The sequence below is a fragment of the Manis pentadactyla genome, chromosome 14 (assembly GCF_030020395.1).
Source record: "Manis pentadactyla isolate mManPen7 chromosome 14, mManPen7.hap1, whole genome shotgun sequence".
Lineage (NCBI taxonomy): Eukaryota > Metazoa > Chordata > Mammalia > Pholidota > Manidae > Manis > Manis pentadactyla.
This window is the reverse complement of record NC_080032.1, coordinates 5,423,507-5,442,843: the sequence shown is the minus strand read 5'-3', so window position 1 is coordinate 5,442,843 and position 19,337 is coordinate 5,423,507. Positions and strand designations below refer to the sequence as shown.

The window sequence follows — 19,337 nt, the reverse complement described above, 5'->3', positions numbered from 1 at the left end:
TGCCTGGTTCTGTCCAGGCCGCCCTTGCCCAGCAGAGGAGGAGGGGCGAGAACCCTCCCCTGTCAGAACAGCCAGGCACTTGGAAGAAGTAAAATGAGCCGCTCACAGGGGGAGTCATCCTGGGGTGAGCCGCGCCCAGGCGCTGTGGACCCTTCATGTCCGTGCCGTCCTCAGATAACAAGGACGTGTCGGTGATGATGAGTGAGATGGATGTGAACGCCATCGCCGGGACGCTGAAGCTCTACTTCCGAGAACTGCCCGAGCCCCTCTTCACAGACGAGTTCTACCCCAGCTTTGCCGAGGGCATTGGTGAGTGCATCTCCCACTGCCCCTCCTGGCCGCTGGTGCCCTCGGGGGGGTGGCCGGTGGGGAGTCAGCGGCAAGGTGAGAGAACCCCTCGGTGCCCCCGCACCATGGTCTGCATTGAAGCCCAAACTCCGAGGGTGATGGGGGGACTGAGAACCAAGCCAGTTCTGGAAGCCTATGCCAGTCCTCAGAGGGCTGCCCTGTCCGTACCCTCCAAGGAGCCCAGGAGGGTGAAATGGCCGACACTGCCGTGGACAGGCCTGGATGTGGGGTCTGAAGGCCACCGTCCTCCTCACCGGAATGCCTGCCCTGCTGTGCTAACCCCAGGTCCTGGACCTGTCAAGCAGGTCTTCAAGCCAGTCTGACCTGTGGCGTCCACAGTGGGAGTGCTGGTGTACAGCACAGCTGCAGCCACGGGGCCATTCATCCGAGAGCCTGGACCCCCCAGGGGCCTGGGGTGATGAGGGGGCTGCCAGGCCTCGCAGCCCCCTGCTCCTCACTTCTGGCTCCATTCCATGCCCTGCTTCTCATGCCCTGGGCTTTGCTGGGCAGCAGGCAAGAGCGGCTGAGCTGGCGGGAGAGCAGCCGTATCCAGCACCCCCTGCTATTGGTCCCTATGGTGCCATTGGCCCCTTGAGATACAGAAAAGGTGTTCAGGTTGACCCACCCCCAACGTCAGCACCCATCCCTGGGTCCTAACCTGGGGCCAGTGCTGTATGGGCCCGGAGGATGACAGGCCTGGACTGTCCTGTGCCTTCTGACAAGGGCCCCAGGCAAGGTGTCCAGCCCACAGTTGTGACCCTGTCGCCCCACTGCAGCTCTTTCAGACCCCGTTGCAAAGGAGAGCTGCATGCTTAACTTGCTGCTGTCACTCCCAGAGGCCAACCTGCTGACCTTCCTCTTCCTGCTGGACCACCTGAAAAGGTAACTCCAGCTCTTCCTCACGGACCGGGAGCTCCAGGACCCCCAGGCAGCAAGGGGGGTGTCCTTCCATGCCCCGCTGGCTCCCATCGGACTCCGCAGCCCCTGCGGCCTTCTGTCTCTACCCCTCTGGGTACTGGAGCCATTGCTACCCTCCTCCTCCTTCACCCTAAGTCAAGAGCGTGGTGCTTCAGCCACCTCCTCTCATCAGGTCTTGTTCCAGAGCTGGCCAGCCACCTGCCAGCCTTAAGGGCTCTGTCCTGGGCCTCTGACCAGAAGAACCAGGTTGGGGCTGATTTCAGCACAACCAGGGTGGGGTGTCTGTGCTGTGGAGCCCGCCCAAGGCAGAAGGGGTGGCACCCACCACCACCCTGTGGACTCCAGGATGACCCGGACCCCCTGCCTCGTGTCTGTCCTGGAGGCAATTATGCTCTGTTTTGGCCCTCTGCAGGGTGGCAGAAAAGGAGACGGTGAACAAGATGTCCCTGCACAACCTCGCCACGGTCTTCGGCCCCACACTGCTCCGGCCCTCGGAGAAGGAGAGCAAGCTCCCTGCCAACCCCAGCCAGCCCATCTCCATGACCGACAGCTGGTCCCTGGAGGTCATGTCCCAGGTGTGAGCCAGGCCCCGGCCCATGCTGCCCAGCCCCACAGAGACGGCCTCTGCCAGCCCTACCCTGCTTCCTGCCAGGAGTTCCCACTGAGCTAGCTGTTCAGGGGGGGTGGCCGAGCGTCTGAGAGAGGGACTTGCCAAGGGCCATGTGGCTGGGAGGGGTGGGAAGGGCCCAGGTCAATGCTCTTCCTTCTGCCTTACTGGGGCTTCTTAGGGACCCCCAGTCTGGTGTCCTCAGGGGCACCGAGATCTCTTGCTGTGAGAGCTCATGTCGTGCACACTCAGCAACCTGGGCTTGCCTCATGGCCTCAGTAGCCAGACCCTGGGCTCTGGCCAGGAAGACCTCCCACCTGCAGCCGAGAGCACCCGTCCGAGCCTCTCTCCTCCCCACTCTGCCCCGGCAGGTCCAGGTGCTGCTGTACTTCCTGCAGCTGGAGGCCATCCCTGCCCCAGACAGCAAGAGACAAAGCATCCTATTCTCCACGGAAGTCTAAAGGCCCATCTCCACCTCCGAGAAGCCAACAGAACGGCCTGGAAACCTCCTGGCGAAACGAGCCATCCGCAGAGCGGGGACCAAAACTTCTTGAGGAGTCACTGGACTGCCCCAGGGCCCGGCCATCTGCCAAGAGACAACTACCCAAGGCAAAAGGCCATGTGGCCTGGGCAGTTCTGGGCCCCAGCCCCGGAGCCTGCAAGCCGAGCTCTCAGACTGTGGTTTTCCAAGCTGCCACCAGAGGGCGCCCCAAGCCAACACGTCTCAGACTGCCGGCCTGCCGGGGACCAGGCGAAGGGAGTGGTTCTAAGAACATAACTTAATCAGAGTTTAAAAGATTTCTACTGGATCATGCATCAAGATGCCCCCTCTGGGGAGAAGGGAACATGACCAGATTCCCTCACTGTCGTGTCTTGAATAAACACTGCTGCTGCTTCATACCATGAGGGCCATAGCCCGTCCCTGTGTGGGTGGGGGCATTTCAACTTCCCTGACTTAGAATTTGACTCCGTTTGTCACAGGGTTTGAAAAGCTGAGTCAACACTGTGTAGCATTTGACCCCTTTCGCCTCCTTCCTGCTCTTTCTTCCTACAAGGGTCTTTGTGCAGAAGTGGGTCGACTTCGTGTTCTGTCCTTTTGCTTTGTTTCTGCCATCCCTGTACCCTTGGAAGGCAGCCCCCCACGGAGCCTGGCAGCATCCCTGGACACCAGGGGGAGGGAGGCCCAGGCCGCACACTTTATGCTTATTCTCCGGTTAGCGTGACCCATCGCCATCCCGACCGTCTGCTGGGCACGTGCTCCCCTCTGACTTGGGGAGGCCTTGACCCCCCTGGCTTCCTGCAGGCCGCCACCCCTCTGCCTGCTCACTCTCTCCCTTCCCCCAGTCGCCCCCGCACAGATGGCTTCATTCCCTCGCTCTCTGCTGAACAAACTCAGTAAACTTTTGTAAAAGTTTCCACTGGGCAGCGGCAGCTTGCTGACAGCTTGTTTTAAACTTTGATCCGAGTAGCCTTTTGATACTTGAATATTTTTAAGTTTTATACATAGTTTCTAATTTTTTTCCTAACAGATTCAGATACCTAATAAGATATTAGAGTGCACTTCTGGACAATCCGTGTCCCAGCCGCATTTTGTCTTCCTCCAGGTACCGGCGCCGTCAGTCCTGGAGCCTCCAGAGTGTGGGGACTGTGGGGAGCTAGGAATGAGGGCTGCCCCACAGGCCAGGCCCTGGGCTTGGGGGGCACCCGGCCTGGAGCAGGTGGCAGGACAAGCCAGCTGGCACCTACCCTTCCTGCTGTCCGCATACCTTTGCAGAAGCCAGAACATTCCGGTAACCCTCTGACATAGAGAAGAGAATGAGGGAGACCACTGAGTAGTTTGAAGGAATTAATCTATGAACAATGGCGTTTTTTTTTAAAGAGGGGATTGGGCAAGAAGAGAAGAAAAGAAACTGAGGAGCAGTCTCCGTGCTGGTCCTGCAGGGAGAGAGGACGTATTGACCTAGAGGAGGGAGGCAGGGGCCAGACTCAGGGAGAGGCATCTGCTTGTCACGAGATCACACCAGTGACCTGTGGCACTGTCCCTTGATCCTTAGGCCCCAGGGGAGGTGGGGCCGGAGAGCTTGCCCGCTGATGCAGTGGGCAGCTCCTGCCCGAGCTCATAGCACATGGGGGGCCCTGTGTCCCCACCTCCCCTGTGTTCAAGGTGGGGGGTAGGGGGTGAGGAGGGTACAGAAAACAAGTCATTTGAAGGTTTTCCATCCACATACCGTATTTATTTAGTTGTACTTTTTCTTACAAGGAGAGCAGACCCTCTGCTTTAAAGCAGCGGCACTCTCCTGGGGAAGGCAGGCAGGGAGTGTGGTCGTCTGCACCTTTCTGGACTCCCTGGGCTTCCTGGGCCTCCTCTGGCCTCCTTCCCACCTCCATCCATCTTAGCAGCCCTCCACCCTGCAAGGGGAACATGCTTTGCTTAGGAAAGCAGAGCCCAGCCCTTGTTTCTGTTTCCCCTGGAGTCTCATGATTTGCATCCGCTGCATAGAAACTGGAAAGCAGTGTCAATGTCTGTGCCAATTTTTGTTCCCTTCCCTGCCTCCTTCCCCCTTTTACTTTTTATTCATAGCAGATGTGAGCTCTTTAGTGACGGAATGGCCACTCTTTCTCGTGTAGCTGTAAACGTGCACCTCCGCCTGGCCATGGGCAGCGGGCTCTTTGGTTCCTGGCCGCCTCTGTCGTTCCGTCTCACGCGCAGGCCTGCAGGTTGGCAGAGCCAGCATGGGGCCAGGGGAGGCCTAGAGTCCAGATGTGACCTTGCGTGAGGGTCAGCTGCCGGACTGCCGCAGTGGACATGCTCTTCTCTCCCAGGCCCTGAGTCCAGAGCAACAAGCTTGGCCCCCTCAGGAGGCAGCCCAGCCTTCCGATGGTGGGTGGCTAGCGGGCCTCTTTAAGAGCTGTGTTTCTGCTTTTGAGCTCAGCCGTCTCTGTCCCACCGTGGGGAAAAGGACTGCCGGCACTGGCATTAAAGCTACCCAAGACGGCTTGTGTTGTTGGTGATCGCTGCGCCAAAAGGCTGGGAGGCTCCCCTGCGCAGCTGGGGTGGGGATCGGGCGTGGGCAGCAGAGCTGGGAGCAGCAGCAAGTGGACCGGGTGGGGTCTGCAGGCCCCTGGGCAGGCACCGTGGGCAGCATTAGAACATGGAGCCCCAGCAGTCCTCTGCTGAGCAGGAGCACAGCCTGGTCCTGCACCAGCCCTCAAGTCTCCATAGTTTCTGCTAGGCCTCGGGTGGGCGGTGCCGCGAGGGCAAGCCCGCTGTCTGCAGGCATGGGTTCCTCCTAGCTGCCAGCAGCCTTGCAGGGCTGCACCTGGGTTGTACGTGGGTGTGTGGCGTGTGAGGCTTGGGAGGACCTGGGCCACATCTACTTGGCCCCCATTGCCAGGAAGGGTGGTAGGCTCAGGGTCTACCTCCAACCCCTGGGAGGAGGGCCTCCTCATTGGCTGCCTCCTCAACTCAGGGCAAGGGGCAGCGTGGTGCTAGGCCACCTGCCTGGATTGTGCCACTTCCTCTAGCTGACCCCTAGCACAGCTGCCTGAGGAGCATCGCTGTGGCCCTTTCACTGAATGGAGGGGTGTGGCAGTGTCCTGGCAAGAGATGGTCAGACGGCACCAGCCCTGGGGTCAGTGTGACCCTTCCCTGGGCTGGGCTGACCTGGGGGAGGTCACGCCCAGAGCCCAACAAGGTGTCCTGGGGATGCACCTTCAGAGCAGTATCTCCGAAGGCCTTGGTCCTGCCCCACAGCACCCAGCCCCAGGGCCCCCTCCCACAAGGCGTGAGGGCTGACACTGGCTCCTGCCCACACTGGAATTCCGCGTACACGGTGTCGTCTGTCCATGGTTGAACATCCGCCAACATGGAGTGGTCTGCCACTGGCCCTTCCCCGAGTATTTGGCCCCTAAAAGGCCACACTTAGCTCTCCCTTCCTACGGTTCTGATTCTGTTTGAAAACCTTACAAACAAAATGCCCTGTTGCCTCTCTTCCTAAGAGTTTTTCAAGCAAGAGCTGCCTGCCTCCCAGCTCCTGAGAGCAGGGACTGTCCAGCCACGCCTACGCCAGTGGCATGGTCCAGGGAGCAGGACCCTTCACTGCTGCCCCCGATCTGAGATCTCACACCTCAGAGGCCTCTGGGTCCAGTACCTGGACAGGTGGGGAAACAGGCACACAGCGCCCCCGGTGTCCCCGAGCTGGCCGTGAGCGAAGGCTGAGAGATCACTGTCTTGCTGGGCCCCCAAGCTTGCTCCCCGCCTGCTGCGCTGGACAGGGCCAGACCTTGACTGCACATGGTGGTCCTTGTGCAGGTACACAGCTCGAGGCCCTGGGCGAATAAAAGGGGGCCAGGACTTGGTAGAGAAATCTCAGAACTTGTATACCCACCCGCAAAGGAATGCCCCAGTTGCCTTAAAAGGAAGCGTTTCCATGGACCAATGATGGGCTGTTACAAATAGCTCTAGAGAGATAAACAGAAAAGGAGGGGACGGCAGATACACCCAGCTCTTGAAGAGGCCCAAATGGCCTGTCAGAGCAGCTGCCCCAGGTCAGCAAGCAGCACAGGGCTGAGGGGCACATCTGGATCGGGGTGGGGGGAGGAGACTCGAGCATGGGGCGGGGGTTGGAGCTCAGCCGGTGTAGCTGGAGTGGGGGAGAGTGATGGGTCAGCTGCCAGGCAGAGCCTGTGTCACCCCAATTCTTGCAGCACAGAAAGCGTGGCCAGCGCCATGACCAATAGGCATCCACATCAGTGGTTCCCGGGAAGATGGGGCCCTGTTGCATCTCTTGGAAGTGTCCAGATTGGAGAACGCACCGCCTCTCTGCAAGCTCCCAAAGGAGATATATGCACACACCGTGGGGGCAGCTTGCTGGGCATCGCGGCCTGTGTGTCCTGAGAAAGGCCTTGGGGCCTCTCTGGCCAGATCAACTCCAACAGTGAGGGCACAGGCCACACACCAACGCCTTCCCACTCCCCTCAGGTGGGTGGCACTGGGCAGGGCCTAACTAGAAACTCTCCTTTAGGGGTTTCCATCGTTGCTGTGAAACGAGCTGGCAGCGGTGATGTGTAGGTTCAGATGGGACGAAGAGGGGCCTGAGGAATGGGCCTAAGCAAGTTCAGGTCCCCAAGTAGCTGCTGGCTGAGCAACCACCTGAAGAGGAGGCACCAGGATAGTGGCCCCCCAGGGTCCAAGGGCTTGAGTGACTGGGGACAGGCAGACTTCCCCAACCCATGGCACGGCCCCCAGGAGCCAGCACGGGCAACCCAGGCCCATCCAGAGGAAGCAGGTGCTGCACAAGCTCATTCAAACATAGCTACAATTTAAATTACATGACAGGCACTGCCTTGGGGTGGCGCAGACTGTCCCCTCCCCTCTGCAGGTTTGCTGTCTTGACTGGCCTGTGGCTGCCCACCGTGGGCCCAGCCTCCCAGCCCTGCTGCTGAGCAGCACAGGGAAATGGGGCCAGAAGGAGAGGAGCAGTGGGGAGAAGAGAGTGGCTGCTGTCTCTTCTATTTTCTGTTAACAATATTCACAGCGTTGGGAGTGGTTATCGGAAGTCATCTGGGATGGGCTAAGGTGTCTGTGACCTTTGTGTTCTCCATTAGATAAACACTCCTGAGCTGCATTTCTCAGGTGGGGCCCTTCCATCAGGTGACAGGAAAAGACTCCAGGGTCTTGGTCAGTGGGTGGCGGCTATAGGAGCCCTGGCCACCCCTGCAGACTGTCCTTTGGCCTCTGCGCCTCAGCCCACCCAGGCCACCTCAGGCTCGATCAGCCTCTGGGTGATGCCACGCTGGGGTGCCAGGGTGCAGCAAAACCCTCTTCCGCCTGGCTGACATCACCCACGCCTTCCCAACACTCTGTCCTGGCTGCGCTGGGGTTTTCCAGACTCTGTTACTCCTTGGCGGTTACACTGAGTTGTGCCTGCCCCATTCCCATTCATATGTCAAAGCCCTAACCTGTGATCAGAGACAAGCCTTTAGGGAGGTGATAAGGTTACATGGAGTTCCCATCTGATAGGACTGGTGTCCTTATAAGAGGACGAAAAGACCCCGGAGGTCCCTCTCCCTGAATGCAAACAACGGAGGGCCCTGTGAGGACGGGGCAGTCGCCCGCAAGCCAGGAAAAGCTGCCCTGGGAGGAACTCACCCCGCCAGCACCTTGACCTTGGACTCCAGGCCTCCAGAACCGTGAGGAAATAAACTGCTGTTGAAGCCTGTGTCTGTGCTACCTTGTTAGGGCAGCCTGAGCTAACGCGGCTAAGACAGCCAACTTCTGGACGCAGAGCTGAGCTTGGAGGCTGGGTCCTCCCCTTGAAGCCTCCTGTTCACCTCCCCCCCTTTCAGAGGGGGGCCAGGGTCAGCCTGGGGTCAGAGGGCGGCCACAGCAGTGAGCCTCACAGACAGGCACAGTCCATGTGGTCTCTTTTGCCTGCGGTCAGTGTGAATCTCTTCCAACTCAACAGTCACCCTGGGGCCCCCGGGGTGACCTGACCACAGCCACCACCCGGATATGGAGAGCGCAGGGCCTTCCCAGGCTTCCGTCCGCGCGCGCTCACCCCACAGTGAGGTTCCCCAGGCGATGGCACTGCGAGCCGGAAGCCACCAGGCGGCCTCTCGCCACCCCCTCAGCTGCTCAGCCTGCAGACCCCCCTCCCCCGGAGCCCTTAGGTCCCACCTCCCGGGGGCGGCCTGAGCTTCCCTGGCCGAGGGAGTGGGCGAGACTCAGCGGCACCCGAGAGGTTGGCTAGGGCTGACCCCCAGTGCAGCAAGGGCGCGAAGACCTTGGGGTCCTGAGGATTTCTTGACCCCAGAGAAGCGACGCCTACCTGGGAAAGAAGGCTGGCTGCTGGACAGGCTGGCACTTACCGCCGGCAGCATGGACTGTGGCCTTTGGCCTGGCTGGTGCACGGCCACCGCTCCCCAGGTGCTCAGAACCAAAGCCACGTGCCTGTCCCACTGGACTGTGTGGTCCCTAAAGCTGGCTCAGGGCCACCATTCCCTTTAATTTTCCTTATGAAAGCACCCCCACATTCAGACGATACCAAGCCTTTAAAAGGACAAGTGGTTCTCGCGCAGTCCCTGTGATCAGCGAATCGTGCCCGCCCCACCCAGGTATGTCCACCCGAGGCCTCGTCACATGACGTTGTTCGGAATAAGGGTCTTTGCAGATGCCAGTGAGGTCAGGATCTCAAGGTGAGGCTGTGGATCATGGTGGGCCCTAAGGCTAACGGCAGGTGTCCTTGTAAGAGACGAGGAGACCACACGAAACACCCAGGAGAACCCACGGTGAGGATGAAGCCGAGCTCCGGGGAGGAGAGCCGAGGCCCACGGCCTCTGGAGCCAGGAGCCAGGCATGGGCAGACTCTCCCCCAGAGAATTCAGGAACCCCCCCCCCCCCCCGATCCCCCCACCCACCCACCCCCGCTAACTCCCGCATTTTGCACTTCAGCTTCCAGAGCTAACGGCGAGGGGATGCATTTCTGGTGTTTTAAGCCCCCCAGCGTGTGGTTATTTGTTCTGGGAGCCTTAGGAAGTAGGGCAGTCACTCTGTGATGGAGTCAAACACCACAGCCGGATCCTGGCTCTCCTGCAGAATGGCCAGTGCCTTCCTGCTCCGAACAGGTGCAGATAACTTCCTCCTGGGCCTGGGGCCAGAGGCTGAGGGCTGGGGGCGGGGGCACTTGCCCCGCTCCACCCCCTCCACCAGCAGCCCTGCCCACCAAAGGCTCCCCAGAAAGCAGAGAGCGCCCTCCTGCCAGGCTGCTCACACAGCTCCACCTGCAGACCCTCTGCGTGCACGCCCTCCTGGCCTCGGCCTCAGTCCCATCGCTGCAGGCCTGCCCTCCTCTGGTGGGGAATCCCATCCCTCTGTCCAGTCCCTCCCCTCTGCCCACAAACACTCAGCGCTGTCCAGCTCCCAGAGAGCAGGAGAGAAGGCGGCAGCAGCCTTCGTGTCCTTTCCAGTCCCCTAGCTGCCCCCTCCTTCCCCTCCGGCATCTGGCTCCGGGGAAGGGCTGCCTGCCCTGTAGTCTTGCATCCCGCAGCCCAGGGCCTGAGTCCAGGTCGGCCCGGCTCAGGCTGGAGGCCCACGGCTGCTCCCAGCCCGGACTGCCCCTGACACGGCTCCGGTCCCTCCCGCTGCGCCCTCTCCTCCTCATGCAGGACAAGAGTGGCTGGCTGAGCAGTCTTAAATTTGTTCCCAGGGAGGTTCCATGTTTTCTCAGTGGGCTTGTCTTCCTTTCCTCCAGGTCTTTCTACAATGTCTCTGAACTGCCTTCAGCTTTTCCTGCAAAAGAAGTCACTTACTTAAAGCCGTGCTTTGGGTTCAAGACAGGATAAGGATGGACTGGCATCCTCCTCTTTTTTAACGCATTTGCTTAAAGTTTCCCCACAGTGAAGTCTACCCTCAAAGGGAGATTTTTTTCAAAAAGGGCTGCAATTCCTGAAGATGATTCTCTAAAATGAAACTCAGGACTGTTTGGAGCCGTGGGATGTGTGCAGAATCTGCAGGAGGCTCCTTTGCCACACCGACTGGGGGTGCAGACCCTGGATTTAAAGGCAAGGCTTGGTTCTCCCTCTTGGACAACTCACTCAGCTCTCTGAATCTCACTTCCCTCACCTGTAAAATAAAAGCTATAGTAGACACTGCGACACAGGTCCATGAATATTATTTGAGCCTCAGGCCCATGGCATTGGAATCCTTTCATCAGGCTCGTCCCTGACCCCAGAGCCCCTGCCATGATGTGCGGCTGTTCCCTGGGGTCCCCAGTGCTGGGTGGAGTCAAATCAGAAGACTGGACAAGGGTTATTGCTTTCTGTGGGTGGGGACCTGGGTGCTGAGGGGCAGTAAAGAGCACCATGTCCTGCGCCCTTCCCACAGGCCAGGCCCTGCCCTATGGACACTTCCAGGTTCCAGGTCAGCAGATGCTAACCCATCATTACTGTTTATTAGCCATGTGACTGCCGTTCTGAGGGCCTTGAAGAGAAGCATTGTGTGAGTGCCAGGGACACTGAATAGTGTGGGACCCTTTGTTTAGTCACCCAATATCCCCAACTGGTGTGGGAGTTTTGCCATTGCTCACAGAAGAACTGGAAGCACAGAGAGGTTGAGGAATGTGCTTGATGTTACACAGCTAGAGGCTGGCTGAGCCATAGTTGGAACTCAAGTCTGGGGACCCACAGAACTGGTGCATGCCAAGGCCCACTCACCATTCCCTTTTCACTGGCCTTGGTTTTCCTGACTGTGATGTAAGAGGGCCTGCTGATGTCTGATCTCTGTAGGCCATGAGGGAGGGTGGATGCCTTGGGCAGAATCGGTCCCCGTCGTCTCTTCTGGGTTGCTAGCTGGCCATCTCCAGAAGCTTCTGGGGCTTCGGGTCATGGCCACTGGGTACCTGGGTCCCTCCCGGAATGAGCCATATGGCTGTGGAAGGCAAACAGCCCATCTCTGCTTGCAGACACGTCCTCACTCATCTGACAGATGCACTGTGCCCGGGGCCCAGAGCTCTCCTGGCTCCAGCGGAGGCATGTCGGGAATCCTCACCACATGTCCCGGCACTCAAGAGTTGACGGCCTGCTAACTGTCGGGAACAGTTGTTTTCTGATTAAAACTTGGCCTGCAGCCATTCTGGCCTCTCCAGCTGTGGGGCAGATGAAGCAGCTGGGCCCAAGTGGGGTGGTAATTGTGGTGGGCATCAGGGTGAGCTGAGTGGGTCCGTGGGAAGCCAAAGGTGCTGGACTCAGAGGCGGTCTGGTCTGCAGACCTCTGATCATTTCAGTGGAGACAAGACCCCAGCCTAACAGGGCCAGCAGGACCTGACCAGAGGGGCACTCTCAGCCCATGAACGGAGGTCATCGTAGTGTCCTAAGCCCTGCCCCTTGGTGGCCGTGGTAGAGGCTGGCCCTCACACACTAATAATGCCCTTCTGGACAGGTAGTGGGCCACCTGCTTCCCCAGATGCCCTCTTGCTCCAGGCCAGTAGTTGCCCCAATTGCCTGTTCTTTCTGCATCTCCAGTTCTGGGGTGCCAACGAGGATGAGCAAGGACAGGTAAGGCTGATGGGACCACCCAGCACTGAGGCCCAGCCATGGACTGATGTGAAGCCCAGATGGCTCTGTGTGCCCCACCCTCCATCACCATCCCAGACCTCCCACCTCCCCTGCCTCCAGAGCTGTGAACACGTCTCCTGACTGCAAGGGTCACCCTCCCCATCCTGTGCATTCCAGTCTTGTGATAATCTCGCAGCACGTCACTGCCCTGTCCCAAAGATGCAATGACGGACCACTGTCCACTCTATAGAGGTTACATTTCAAGACCTGGTGGGGAGGCCCTCTCTGCTCTGCCCCAACTCCACGCACCCAGCCACATTCCCCGCTCTGCCCTGTACCTTCCATCTTTGGTTTCTGAGGCTGACCTGATCCCCTTTACTTCCTTGCTTTCTCTCCTGCTGTCTACTGTCTCTGCTATGCCTTCTCCTGTGGAAACCTTGCTCAAATGCCACGTCCTCTGACAGTCCTGCTGATCCCTCCAGGACACCTTAGCAACATCTCCCCTGAATCAGGACCAGCTCACACTGCTGCCTCAGCCAGAGAAGGCTCTTAGAGACCTGACAAAACCGACTCTGTCTGGTCCCCAGGGTGGGTCACAGGCCTGACTGCTGCTCCGGGAATGTCAGCATCCTCCTTCTTGGTGGACCACGGCTTTTTTGCTGTAGAAGTTCAATGGCAGAAAATCTAGTTCAGTACTGTTAAAAAAACAAAACTCAACCAAGTAAATCTGAAGATCTACTTGGCTTTGTTGATTGATGAGTCAGGCAGCATCCCTTCTAGCAAATATGGAGATGCTCCAGGGAATCGTACAAAATGGAAGGTTTTTACAGACAGGAAGGTCGGGCAAAGTTATCAGCAAAGAAAAGAAAGAATTGTTTTAGGCCTGGTCGCTTTACCTTAGGGTGAAGAGAATGGGGCCCTGTGCAGATGCTTGATCTTCTTTGGGGTGGGGGAATGGAGAGGGCCGATGTGACAGATGAACCCAGTGGTGCTCACTAGAAAATTCCTGACTGACTGGTGAAGATGACATTTCTGGGGGAAGTTGAAACTGAATTAGGTTAGGTATTAAGGTATTAGGTTAAATATTGGCGACTTGGCCTCATGTAAGTACTCTATTTCGGACCTGAGGTTTTCTTTCTGACAGTAGTGTTCACTCATTACAAGTATGTTGCTGTGTACAAGAGTACTCCTAGGAACTGTGTTTCTAATGTCAAAAGATAATTTTTAAAAAGTAAAATCATGACTCATGCAAATATAAAATAAACATGTATCAAAGAGTTTACTTAACTCATAAATTAAATGAGGGGACCACTAAGATGTTACCCATTAGTTCAAAGGAGAATTCAAAGGTTAGGCACATTTATAGATCAGAAATATTGAAATAAACTTGCAAATGGCTTTTCTACCATGTGTGTGTGGCAGAGGGGATTGTGCCTAGACAAGAATCATTTGCACTGCCATCAGTTTTCTACAGTTTACAGAGTTGTAACAGAGCTCAGACAATAAAAGGCCTGGAGCCCCCACAGAATCAGAATGAGATGACCTGGAAGGGTGTGCTGCAAGGATGCACAGACTTCCACTGGAGACACCATGGATCTTTTTGCTTAACCCAATTTTCCTTCCACTAATAGCTCATAACTGGAGACAACCCAAATGCCCATCAGTGGGAGAATGGATAAATCATGGTATGGTAAATTCATACAATGGAACACTACACCCAAATGATACTCATTCTGCGTGCCACAGACGCATGTAACAAGATGGATGACTCTCACAGACCCACTGTTGAGTGAAAGGAGGCAGAAACAAAGGAATGCATACTTGTAGTAGGCTGATAATGGCTCCAAAAGATATCAGCCCTAAGCCCTGGAACCTGTAAATGTTCCCTTATTTGGAAGAAGAGTCTTTGTAGATGTGCTAAATTAAGGATCTTGTGATGGGGAATTATCCTGGATTATCCAGATTGGCTCTAAATGGCATCAGAAGTGCCCTTATAAGAATCAGAGAGAGACTTCACACATCCACACACCCTGAAGAGGCGGCCATAGACAGGCAGAAATTGGAGTGATGCAGCCACAAGCTAAGGAACACAAAGGAATGCAGGCAGCCAGCGGAAGGGAGAAGAGATGACAAGGAATGGATTCTCCTCCAGAACCTTCGGAGGAAGCTCAGAGCTGCTGACACCTGGATGTACAACTTCTAGCGTCAAGAACTATGAGACAGTATGTTTCTATTGTTTTAAGCCACCAAGGTTGTGCTGATGTGTGCAGCAGGCCTAGGAAACCAAAACAATATTCCGTTTACATAAAGCTCAAAATCAGTTCTTATTAATCCAGATGTCAGATGGTAGTTACATTTGAGGAGGATGTAGTGTTGTGGGTGGGAAATAGGGAAACTGCTTTTTTCCTGACTTTCACTTTTTGATATTTCATTGAATTGTACATTTATTTTGGACCCTGTAATATCAAAAAGGATCTTTCAGTAGCATGCATGGCTTGTCAGTAGCAATGGGGTGATGGCAGGTGCTTGGGAGCAGACAGTACTGTGCTGTTTCTGCCATTTGCTAGCTCGGTGGCTTTGGCCAAGGGAAATAACCTCTTTGAGCCTCAATTTTGTCCTCCATGCAGTTCTTACAGGGGTGATATGAGAATCTAAGCGATGTTGAGTCCTTCTTGAACTGTAAATGCTTAAACAGATGCAACATTAATGCCACTCACATTTATCAGCTATTTGCTGGGTGCCGGCCATTGTGTTAAACCCTCTTCATGCATGATCCAACTTAATCCCCACAATGACCCATAACAGCACCCATTTTGTAGATGAAAAAACTGAAACGCAAAAACAGCTAAGAAGCAATGGAGCTAAGATTCACACTGGGTTGTCTGGTTCTGAGTATCATCACCTCAGTTCTACACTAGGGTTGAATGATTATCTCCAGAGTATTAAACCATCATGGATATTCTGGTTTTAAAAAGAAAGGTGCAGATTAATATTACAGTAAACTATTATTCATGTTAAAGAAATTTGTTCATTTTGAATATTTGTTTATATCCATAAAATATCTCTAGAAGGTATCAAGAAACTCAATATAGGTAGTTGCTATGTGGGAGGAGGAACTAGATGTATGGATGTTTTTTGAATTTTGAAATATATAAATGTAGTAGAAATCTATTCCAAACCAGATAAAAAAGGAATAAAATTAAGACAAAAAACTAAAGGAATTAATTCCATGAATAAGTTTTTGCCAATGATTTTGAAAACATCAACAAAGCAAACACTTTCTTGCAAAAATATAACTTAGTAAAAATGACACAGGAAGAAACAGAAATTCTGTCTAGACCTAGAGCTATTACAAAAATGCAATGCTTATTTTAACATCTGCATCCCATACCCCAAAATCTCACAACAAACAAAACTGAAGAAAAACAACAGACCCAGATGATTTTACAGGCAAACTCAGCAAATATTAAAAAAGAACAGGAAATCCTGATTTTACACATGTAATTTTCCAGATAAAGAAGAAAACGGGAAGTCTCCTCAACGATTGTGAATTATAAACTTAATCCCAAACCAGACATTGACAATACAAGAAAGCCTAAGAGTAGGCCAATATCTCTTATGGACATATATGCAAAAATTCTAAATAAAACATTTGCAAATAGTCCAGCAATGTATTAAAAATATATCCAGGCCAATTTGTCTTCTGCCTAGGAAACTATCAAAGAAAAAATGTGTATGATCATTGCGACCTAACAGATCTTTAACTTTATAAAGGATATTTAGCCTCATTATTTTCGGTGACTTGCCTGTTACTGTGTTCTCTGCTGCACGGGGACCGCCAGCACGACGTGACTTGTGTGTTTTTCTCATCACCGCCTAATTTGTGCCTAGCACCGTCCTTGGCACACTGTAAATACGTGTTGTACGAATGGTAGATCTCTTGAGATGAGACAGGCTCCCGCGTAGAGCGACCTCTACACTGGCCAGCCGGCCGCGCCCAGCGCCATCTCCAACAGCATCCACCCTCCGAAACGCCCCGGCGAGGCGTGACGCGTGCGCAGTGGCTGCCCCTGACCCTTTTGTGGCCGGCCGGGTGACAGGGCGCCTGCGCGACTCGGAGTTGTGAGAGACGCGAGTGGAGTGGGCGGGGGTGCAGGCGCCTGCGCGACGGCGGGGACGTGGGCGGGGTCTCGTGGCGCCTGCGTAGTCGGCGGCAGCCGTGTGGGGCGGGGCGGGGGCGGGGATAGGGGCGGGCTGAAGGCGGGGGCCGCGAGGGAGGCAGGGCGGGACGGGCGAACGGCGCCGCGGGGTTGGCTGCTGCCCTGAGGCCCGACTCAACGGATTCGGGCCGCGCCACCGGGCGAACTCGCGCCCGGCCCCAACCCGGAGCCAGCAAGCGAGCGAGCGAGGCGGCGCCGCGCGGTAAGAGCCAGCGCCCGGTCCCCTCAGTGTGCGCCGGCGGGCCGGTCCACCTCCTCAGCGCCGCCCGCGCGGCCAGGCCCAGTCGGCCCCGCAGACCCCGACGGGCCCGCGCCTGCGCCGTCCCCCGCCCGGGCCCCCAGCCCGCCCCGCGCCTGCGCCGGCCTCCTCCCAGCCGGACCTGCAACCTTCGGCGCGGATCTCCGGGGCGCCCCTGACTGGTGTTCCGGGATCCCCGTCCGCCGGATGCCTCTGAGCTGAGGGGCCGAGTGCGACCCTTCCGCTTTGCTCTCCCCTCGCCCCAGGAGGGGCTGGGGCCGCCGCCCATAGTCCTGTCCCCTGCCCGCCGCGGGTACCAGCTCTGCTCCGGAGCCCCGAGAACGCGGCGCGGGGATCAGCCCTCCCCGCTTCGAGGTCAGCCCCGCTGAGAGGTCAGCCCGAAGGCTGGAGGAATGTCCTTTTTTCTTGAGACCTGGTTAATTGTATCAAGTTGGGTAAGAATAATTCGATGTTTTATTGAGGAAAATTTGCATTTCCCGCAATCTGGTAATTGTGTGGTTTAAGTGGTTAACGTTTAAGACATAGTTCATTCTTGGGTAGCCCCCTTGGAGATAACGAAACCATTTTCCGCGTAGTTTCAGCCTATTTACAAGACCAAATAAGAATTCCTGTGATAACTTGAATGCAGAGAATCTGATTTGTTGATGCCCTTGATAATTTGCCGGCAGGTATGGGAGGGCCCAGGAAAAATTTCCAAAAATTTGCTGCTCTGAATTGATTGCAGGGAAAAAGTGTGTTGTAAGAAGAGCTACTCATGCCATGGTAATGTTTCCCGAGTTTGCAACGGATTCGAGAAACTAATAAATGTTGCAGAGTGCAGCAGTGTTTGCTGTCTGTCCCCCAAGAGGATGCATCTTGAGATGAAATCAGAATTGTGGATTTAGTAGATGTCAGCAGACATGAGCATAATACATATAGGTTATAAAATAGCCAAACCAGTACAGAAGGGGAATGGTGTAAGGAAAAGTAGGGTGTTGATCTGGTAAGTTTTTCTGTAAAGAAACAGCCAGCTGATCCACTACTTTTTTCTTTTTAAAAATGTCGCTTTTGTCTCCCCCCACACTCCCACTCCTTTGATTTAGTGTACACCAAGCCGTCTCGAAAGACTCAACTTTAAATAGCTGGAGAATGCTTCTTAATTGCCCTTGTATACTCTAGGTGTATAGGTATTTTCTTAATGTCCATTTTTAGTAAGAAAGTGGATAGTGTGTCATAGAAAATCTTTATCACAAGTGCACCTTGGTAACAGTCCAGATACCTGAGTGTCAAGTACAGGATCATGGTGAGTGGAAAGTAATTATAGCAGTTGTGGTTAAGGTGAGGTTTGTATCGCAATTTCTGCTGTAAACTTGAACTTGTAGGGAATATCTGCAGTATGTTGTGTTGGGATGGGATTTCTCTGAAGCAGAAGTTCTCTTTATAACTGACAACACAGTCCTGCTTATATTTCAGATGACTCAGATGATAGCATTACTTTGGTTCAAAATTACTATCAGGGATGAGTTTTTATAATACAGAAGATTTGCCATATAAACATATACATATTTAAATCACGCTTCTAACTTTTCCATAGTATTTCGCAAAGTATCCAGCTCAGTATAGGAATGGCGAATAGTAGGCCAAGAAATTCTTTTGGCTTTATGGCTTTGGGCAAGTCGGTGTGGTTTCTGGACCTTCTTTGCCCCATCTGTAAAGTGCAGGGGTGGGGAGAAGGTGGAAGGGAGCCAGAGTTGCCGATTTTAACATCTAATGGATCCTTGCCTACAGAGTCCTCTTCAGCCGGGGGTAGAACTGGGTCTTCTCACCAGTTCCATGCCATTGTTTGTGATCCCTCCTCAAAGATGGGGTGAAGGGGCATCATAAAGCTGGTGAGAACAAATCTTGGAGACTCTTGGTCAGGCCTTTGAAATGGAGTCTTAAACGTGCCTTAGCATATCGAGAAAAACAAGCACTATATGGGGAGTTTTTCATAAAACGTAAATTGAGTTAAAGGACTGCCCTTTCTAAAATAATGTGCCATTTCCTTGGTGTTAAAATTAAGCATCTTTCATGAAATGATGGTGATAGTAAATGATACTATATGGTGATCATAAATGGCATGTACAAGGTTGGTTATGTTATCACAATAGATATTTTCAGGAATAAATACAGTCCAGAATCTGTTGTTTTGCTGCTGTTGTTAGAGAGTTTAGGAAAAACTTCTTGGGACTTCTGCTGCTAAGATTAAAATACAGACTATTTTTAAGAGTAAATACAAGTTTACTTTGTGGTCATTTGTCAGAATCCACAGGCAACTGAGAAAGTTCTGTTAAATTGCTTCATGTTAAAGATGTTCCTATTCTGATCATCCTTTGGTATTGGATATAGAATGTCAGGATATTTTTTTGTATCTGCTTGCGCCAACAAAATAAGCCTTGGCAGGGAAATTCCTTCTCATGGTTGGAATTGTTAGTACTTAATAGGCAAGCTGCTGAGGTAAAGAAACCCCAGGGGGGTCTTTGTCAACTCAGAAATCTTTCAGTATTGTGGTCTCAGTCTTTTGCTATGAAACAACATGACCATCAAGAAATTAGGTTTACAGATTGTATTTCAGATCTGCTGAAGGGGAGAAGTGGCTCAGGTCTGTTCCAAAGTGAATATAACATGATCTTTGTTGTCTGTGAGATCTTTAAAATTCATTCTGGTCTGCTGTTAGAGAAGATTTGGAAATTCTGTAAACCTTCTTTTTTTGGTACTCACAAAACTACAATATATCAAACATACATTTTAAAAGTGTTGAGTTAAAATTAATAATGCAGTTTCTAATTTCTACTCATTTCTACATTCAGAGGACAGCTATCTTCGAGTTTTCCATTTTCAAAGGATAACCCCAGGAAGGAAATTTGTTCACAAGAGAAGAGAGTGAAGATTTGTTAACAATGTTTTTCCGACC

At 53.9% G+C, this 19,337-nt stretch overlaps 2 protein-coding genes and 1 long non-coding RNA gene across 6 annotated transcripts in view; 2 read left to right on the top strand and 1 right to left on the bottom strand.

Moving 5' to 3' along the window:
* The window catches only part of BCR (BCR activator of RhoGEF and GTPase), a 107,740-nt gene extending 104,961 nt beyond the window's left edge, over positions 1 to 2,779 (top strand). For both annotated transcript variants that reach the window (XM_057492309.1, XM_057492310.1), the window contains exons 20-23: positions 175 to 309; positions 1,125 to 1,230; positions 1,679 to 1,841; positions 2,245 to 2,779. In XM_057492309.1, the coding sequence (XP_057348292.1) occupies positions 175 to 309; positions 1,125 to 1,230; positions 1,679 to 1,841; positions 2,245 to 2,334 (494 nt within the window). In that variant the 3' untranslated portion in view covers positions 2,335 to 2,779. The remainder of the gene's footprint in view (positions 1 to 174; positions 310 to 1,124; positions 1,231 to 1,678; positions 1,842 to 2,244) is intronic.
* A 476-nt stretch (positions 2,780 to 3,255) lies between these two features.
* LOC130680819 (uncharacterized) lies at positions 3,256 to 9,246 on the bottom strand. The gene is made up of 3 exons (XR_008993867.1): positions 8,025 to 9,246; positions 6,025 to 7,834; positions 3,256 to 4,282 (listed from the first exon to the last, which is right to left on the bottom strand). It is a non-coding gene; the product is annotated as an uncharacterized LOC130680819 (long non-coding RNA).
* Positions 9,247 to 16,198: 6,952 nt separating this feature from the next.
* SPECC1L (sperm antigen with calponin homology and coiled-coil domains 1 like) overlaps positions 16,199 to 19,337 on the top strand; it is a 129,301-nt gene continuing 126,162 nt past the window's right edge. The window contains exon 1 of one of the 3 annotated variants that reach the window (XM_057492234.1): positions 16,199 to 16,348. The gene's annotated coding sequence lies outside the window, so the exon portion shown is untranslated. Of the gene's footprint in view, positions 16,349 to 16,374; positions 16,760 to 19,337 lie in introns of those variants that run through there. The other 2 variants (XM_057492233.1, XM_057492230.1) reach the window with 2 other exon arrangements.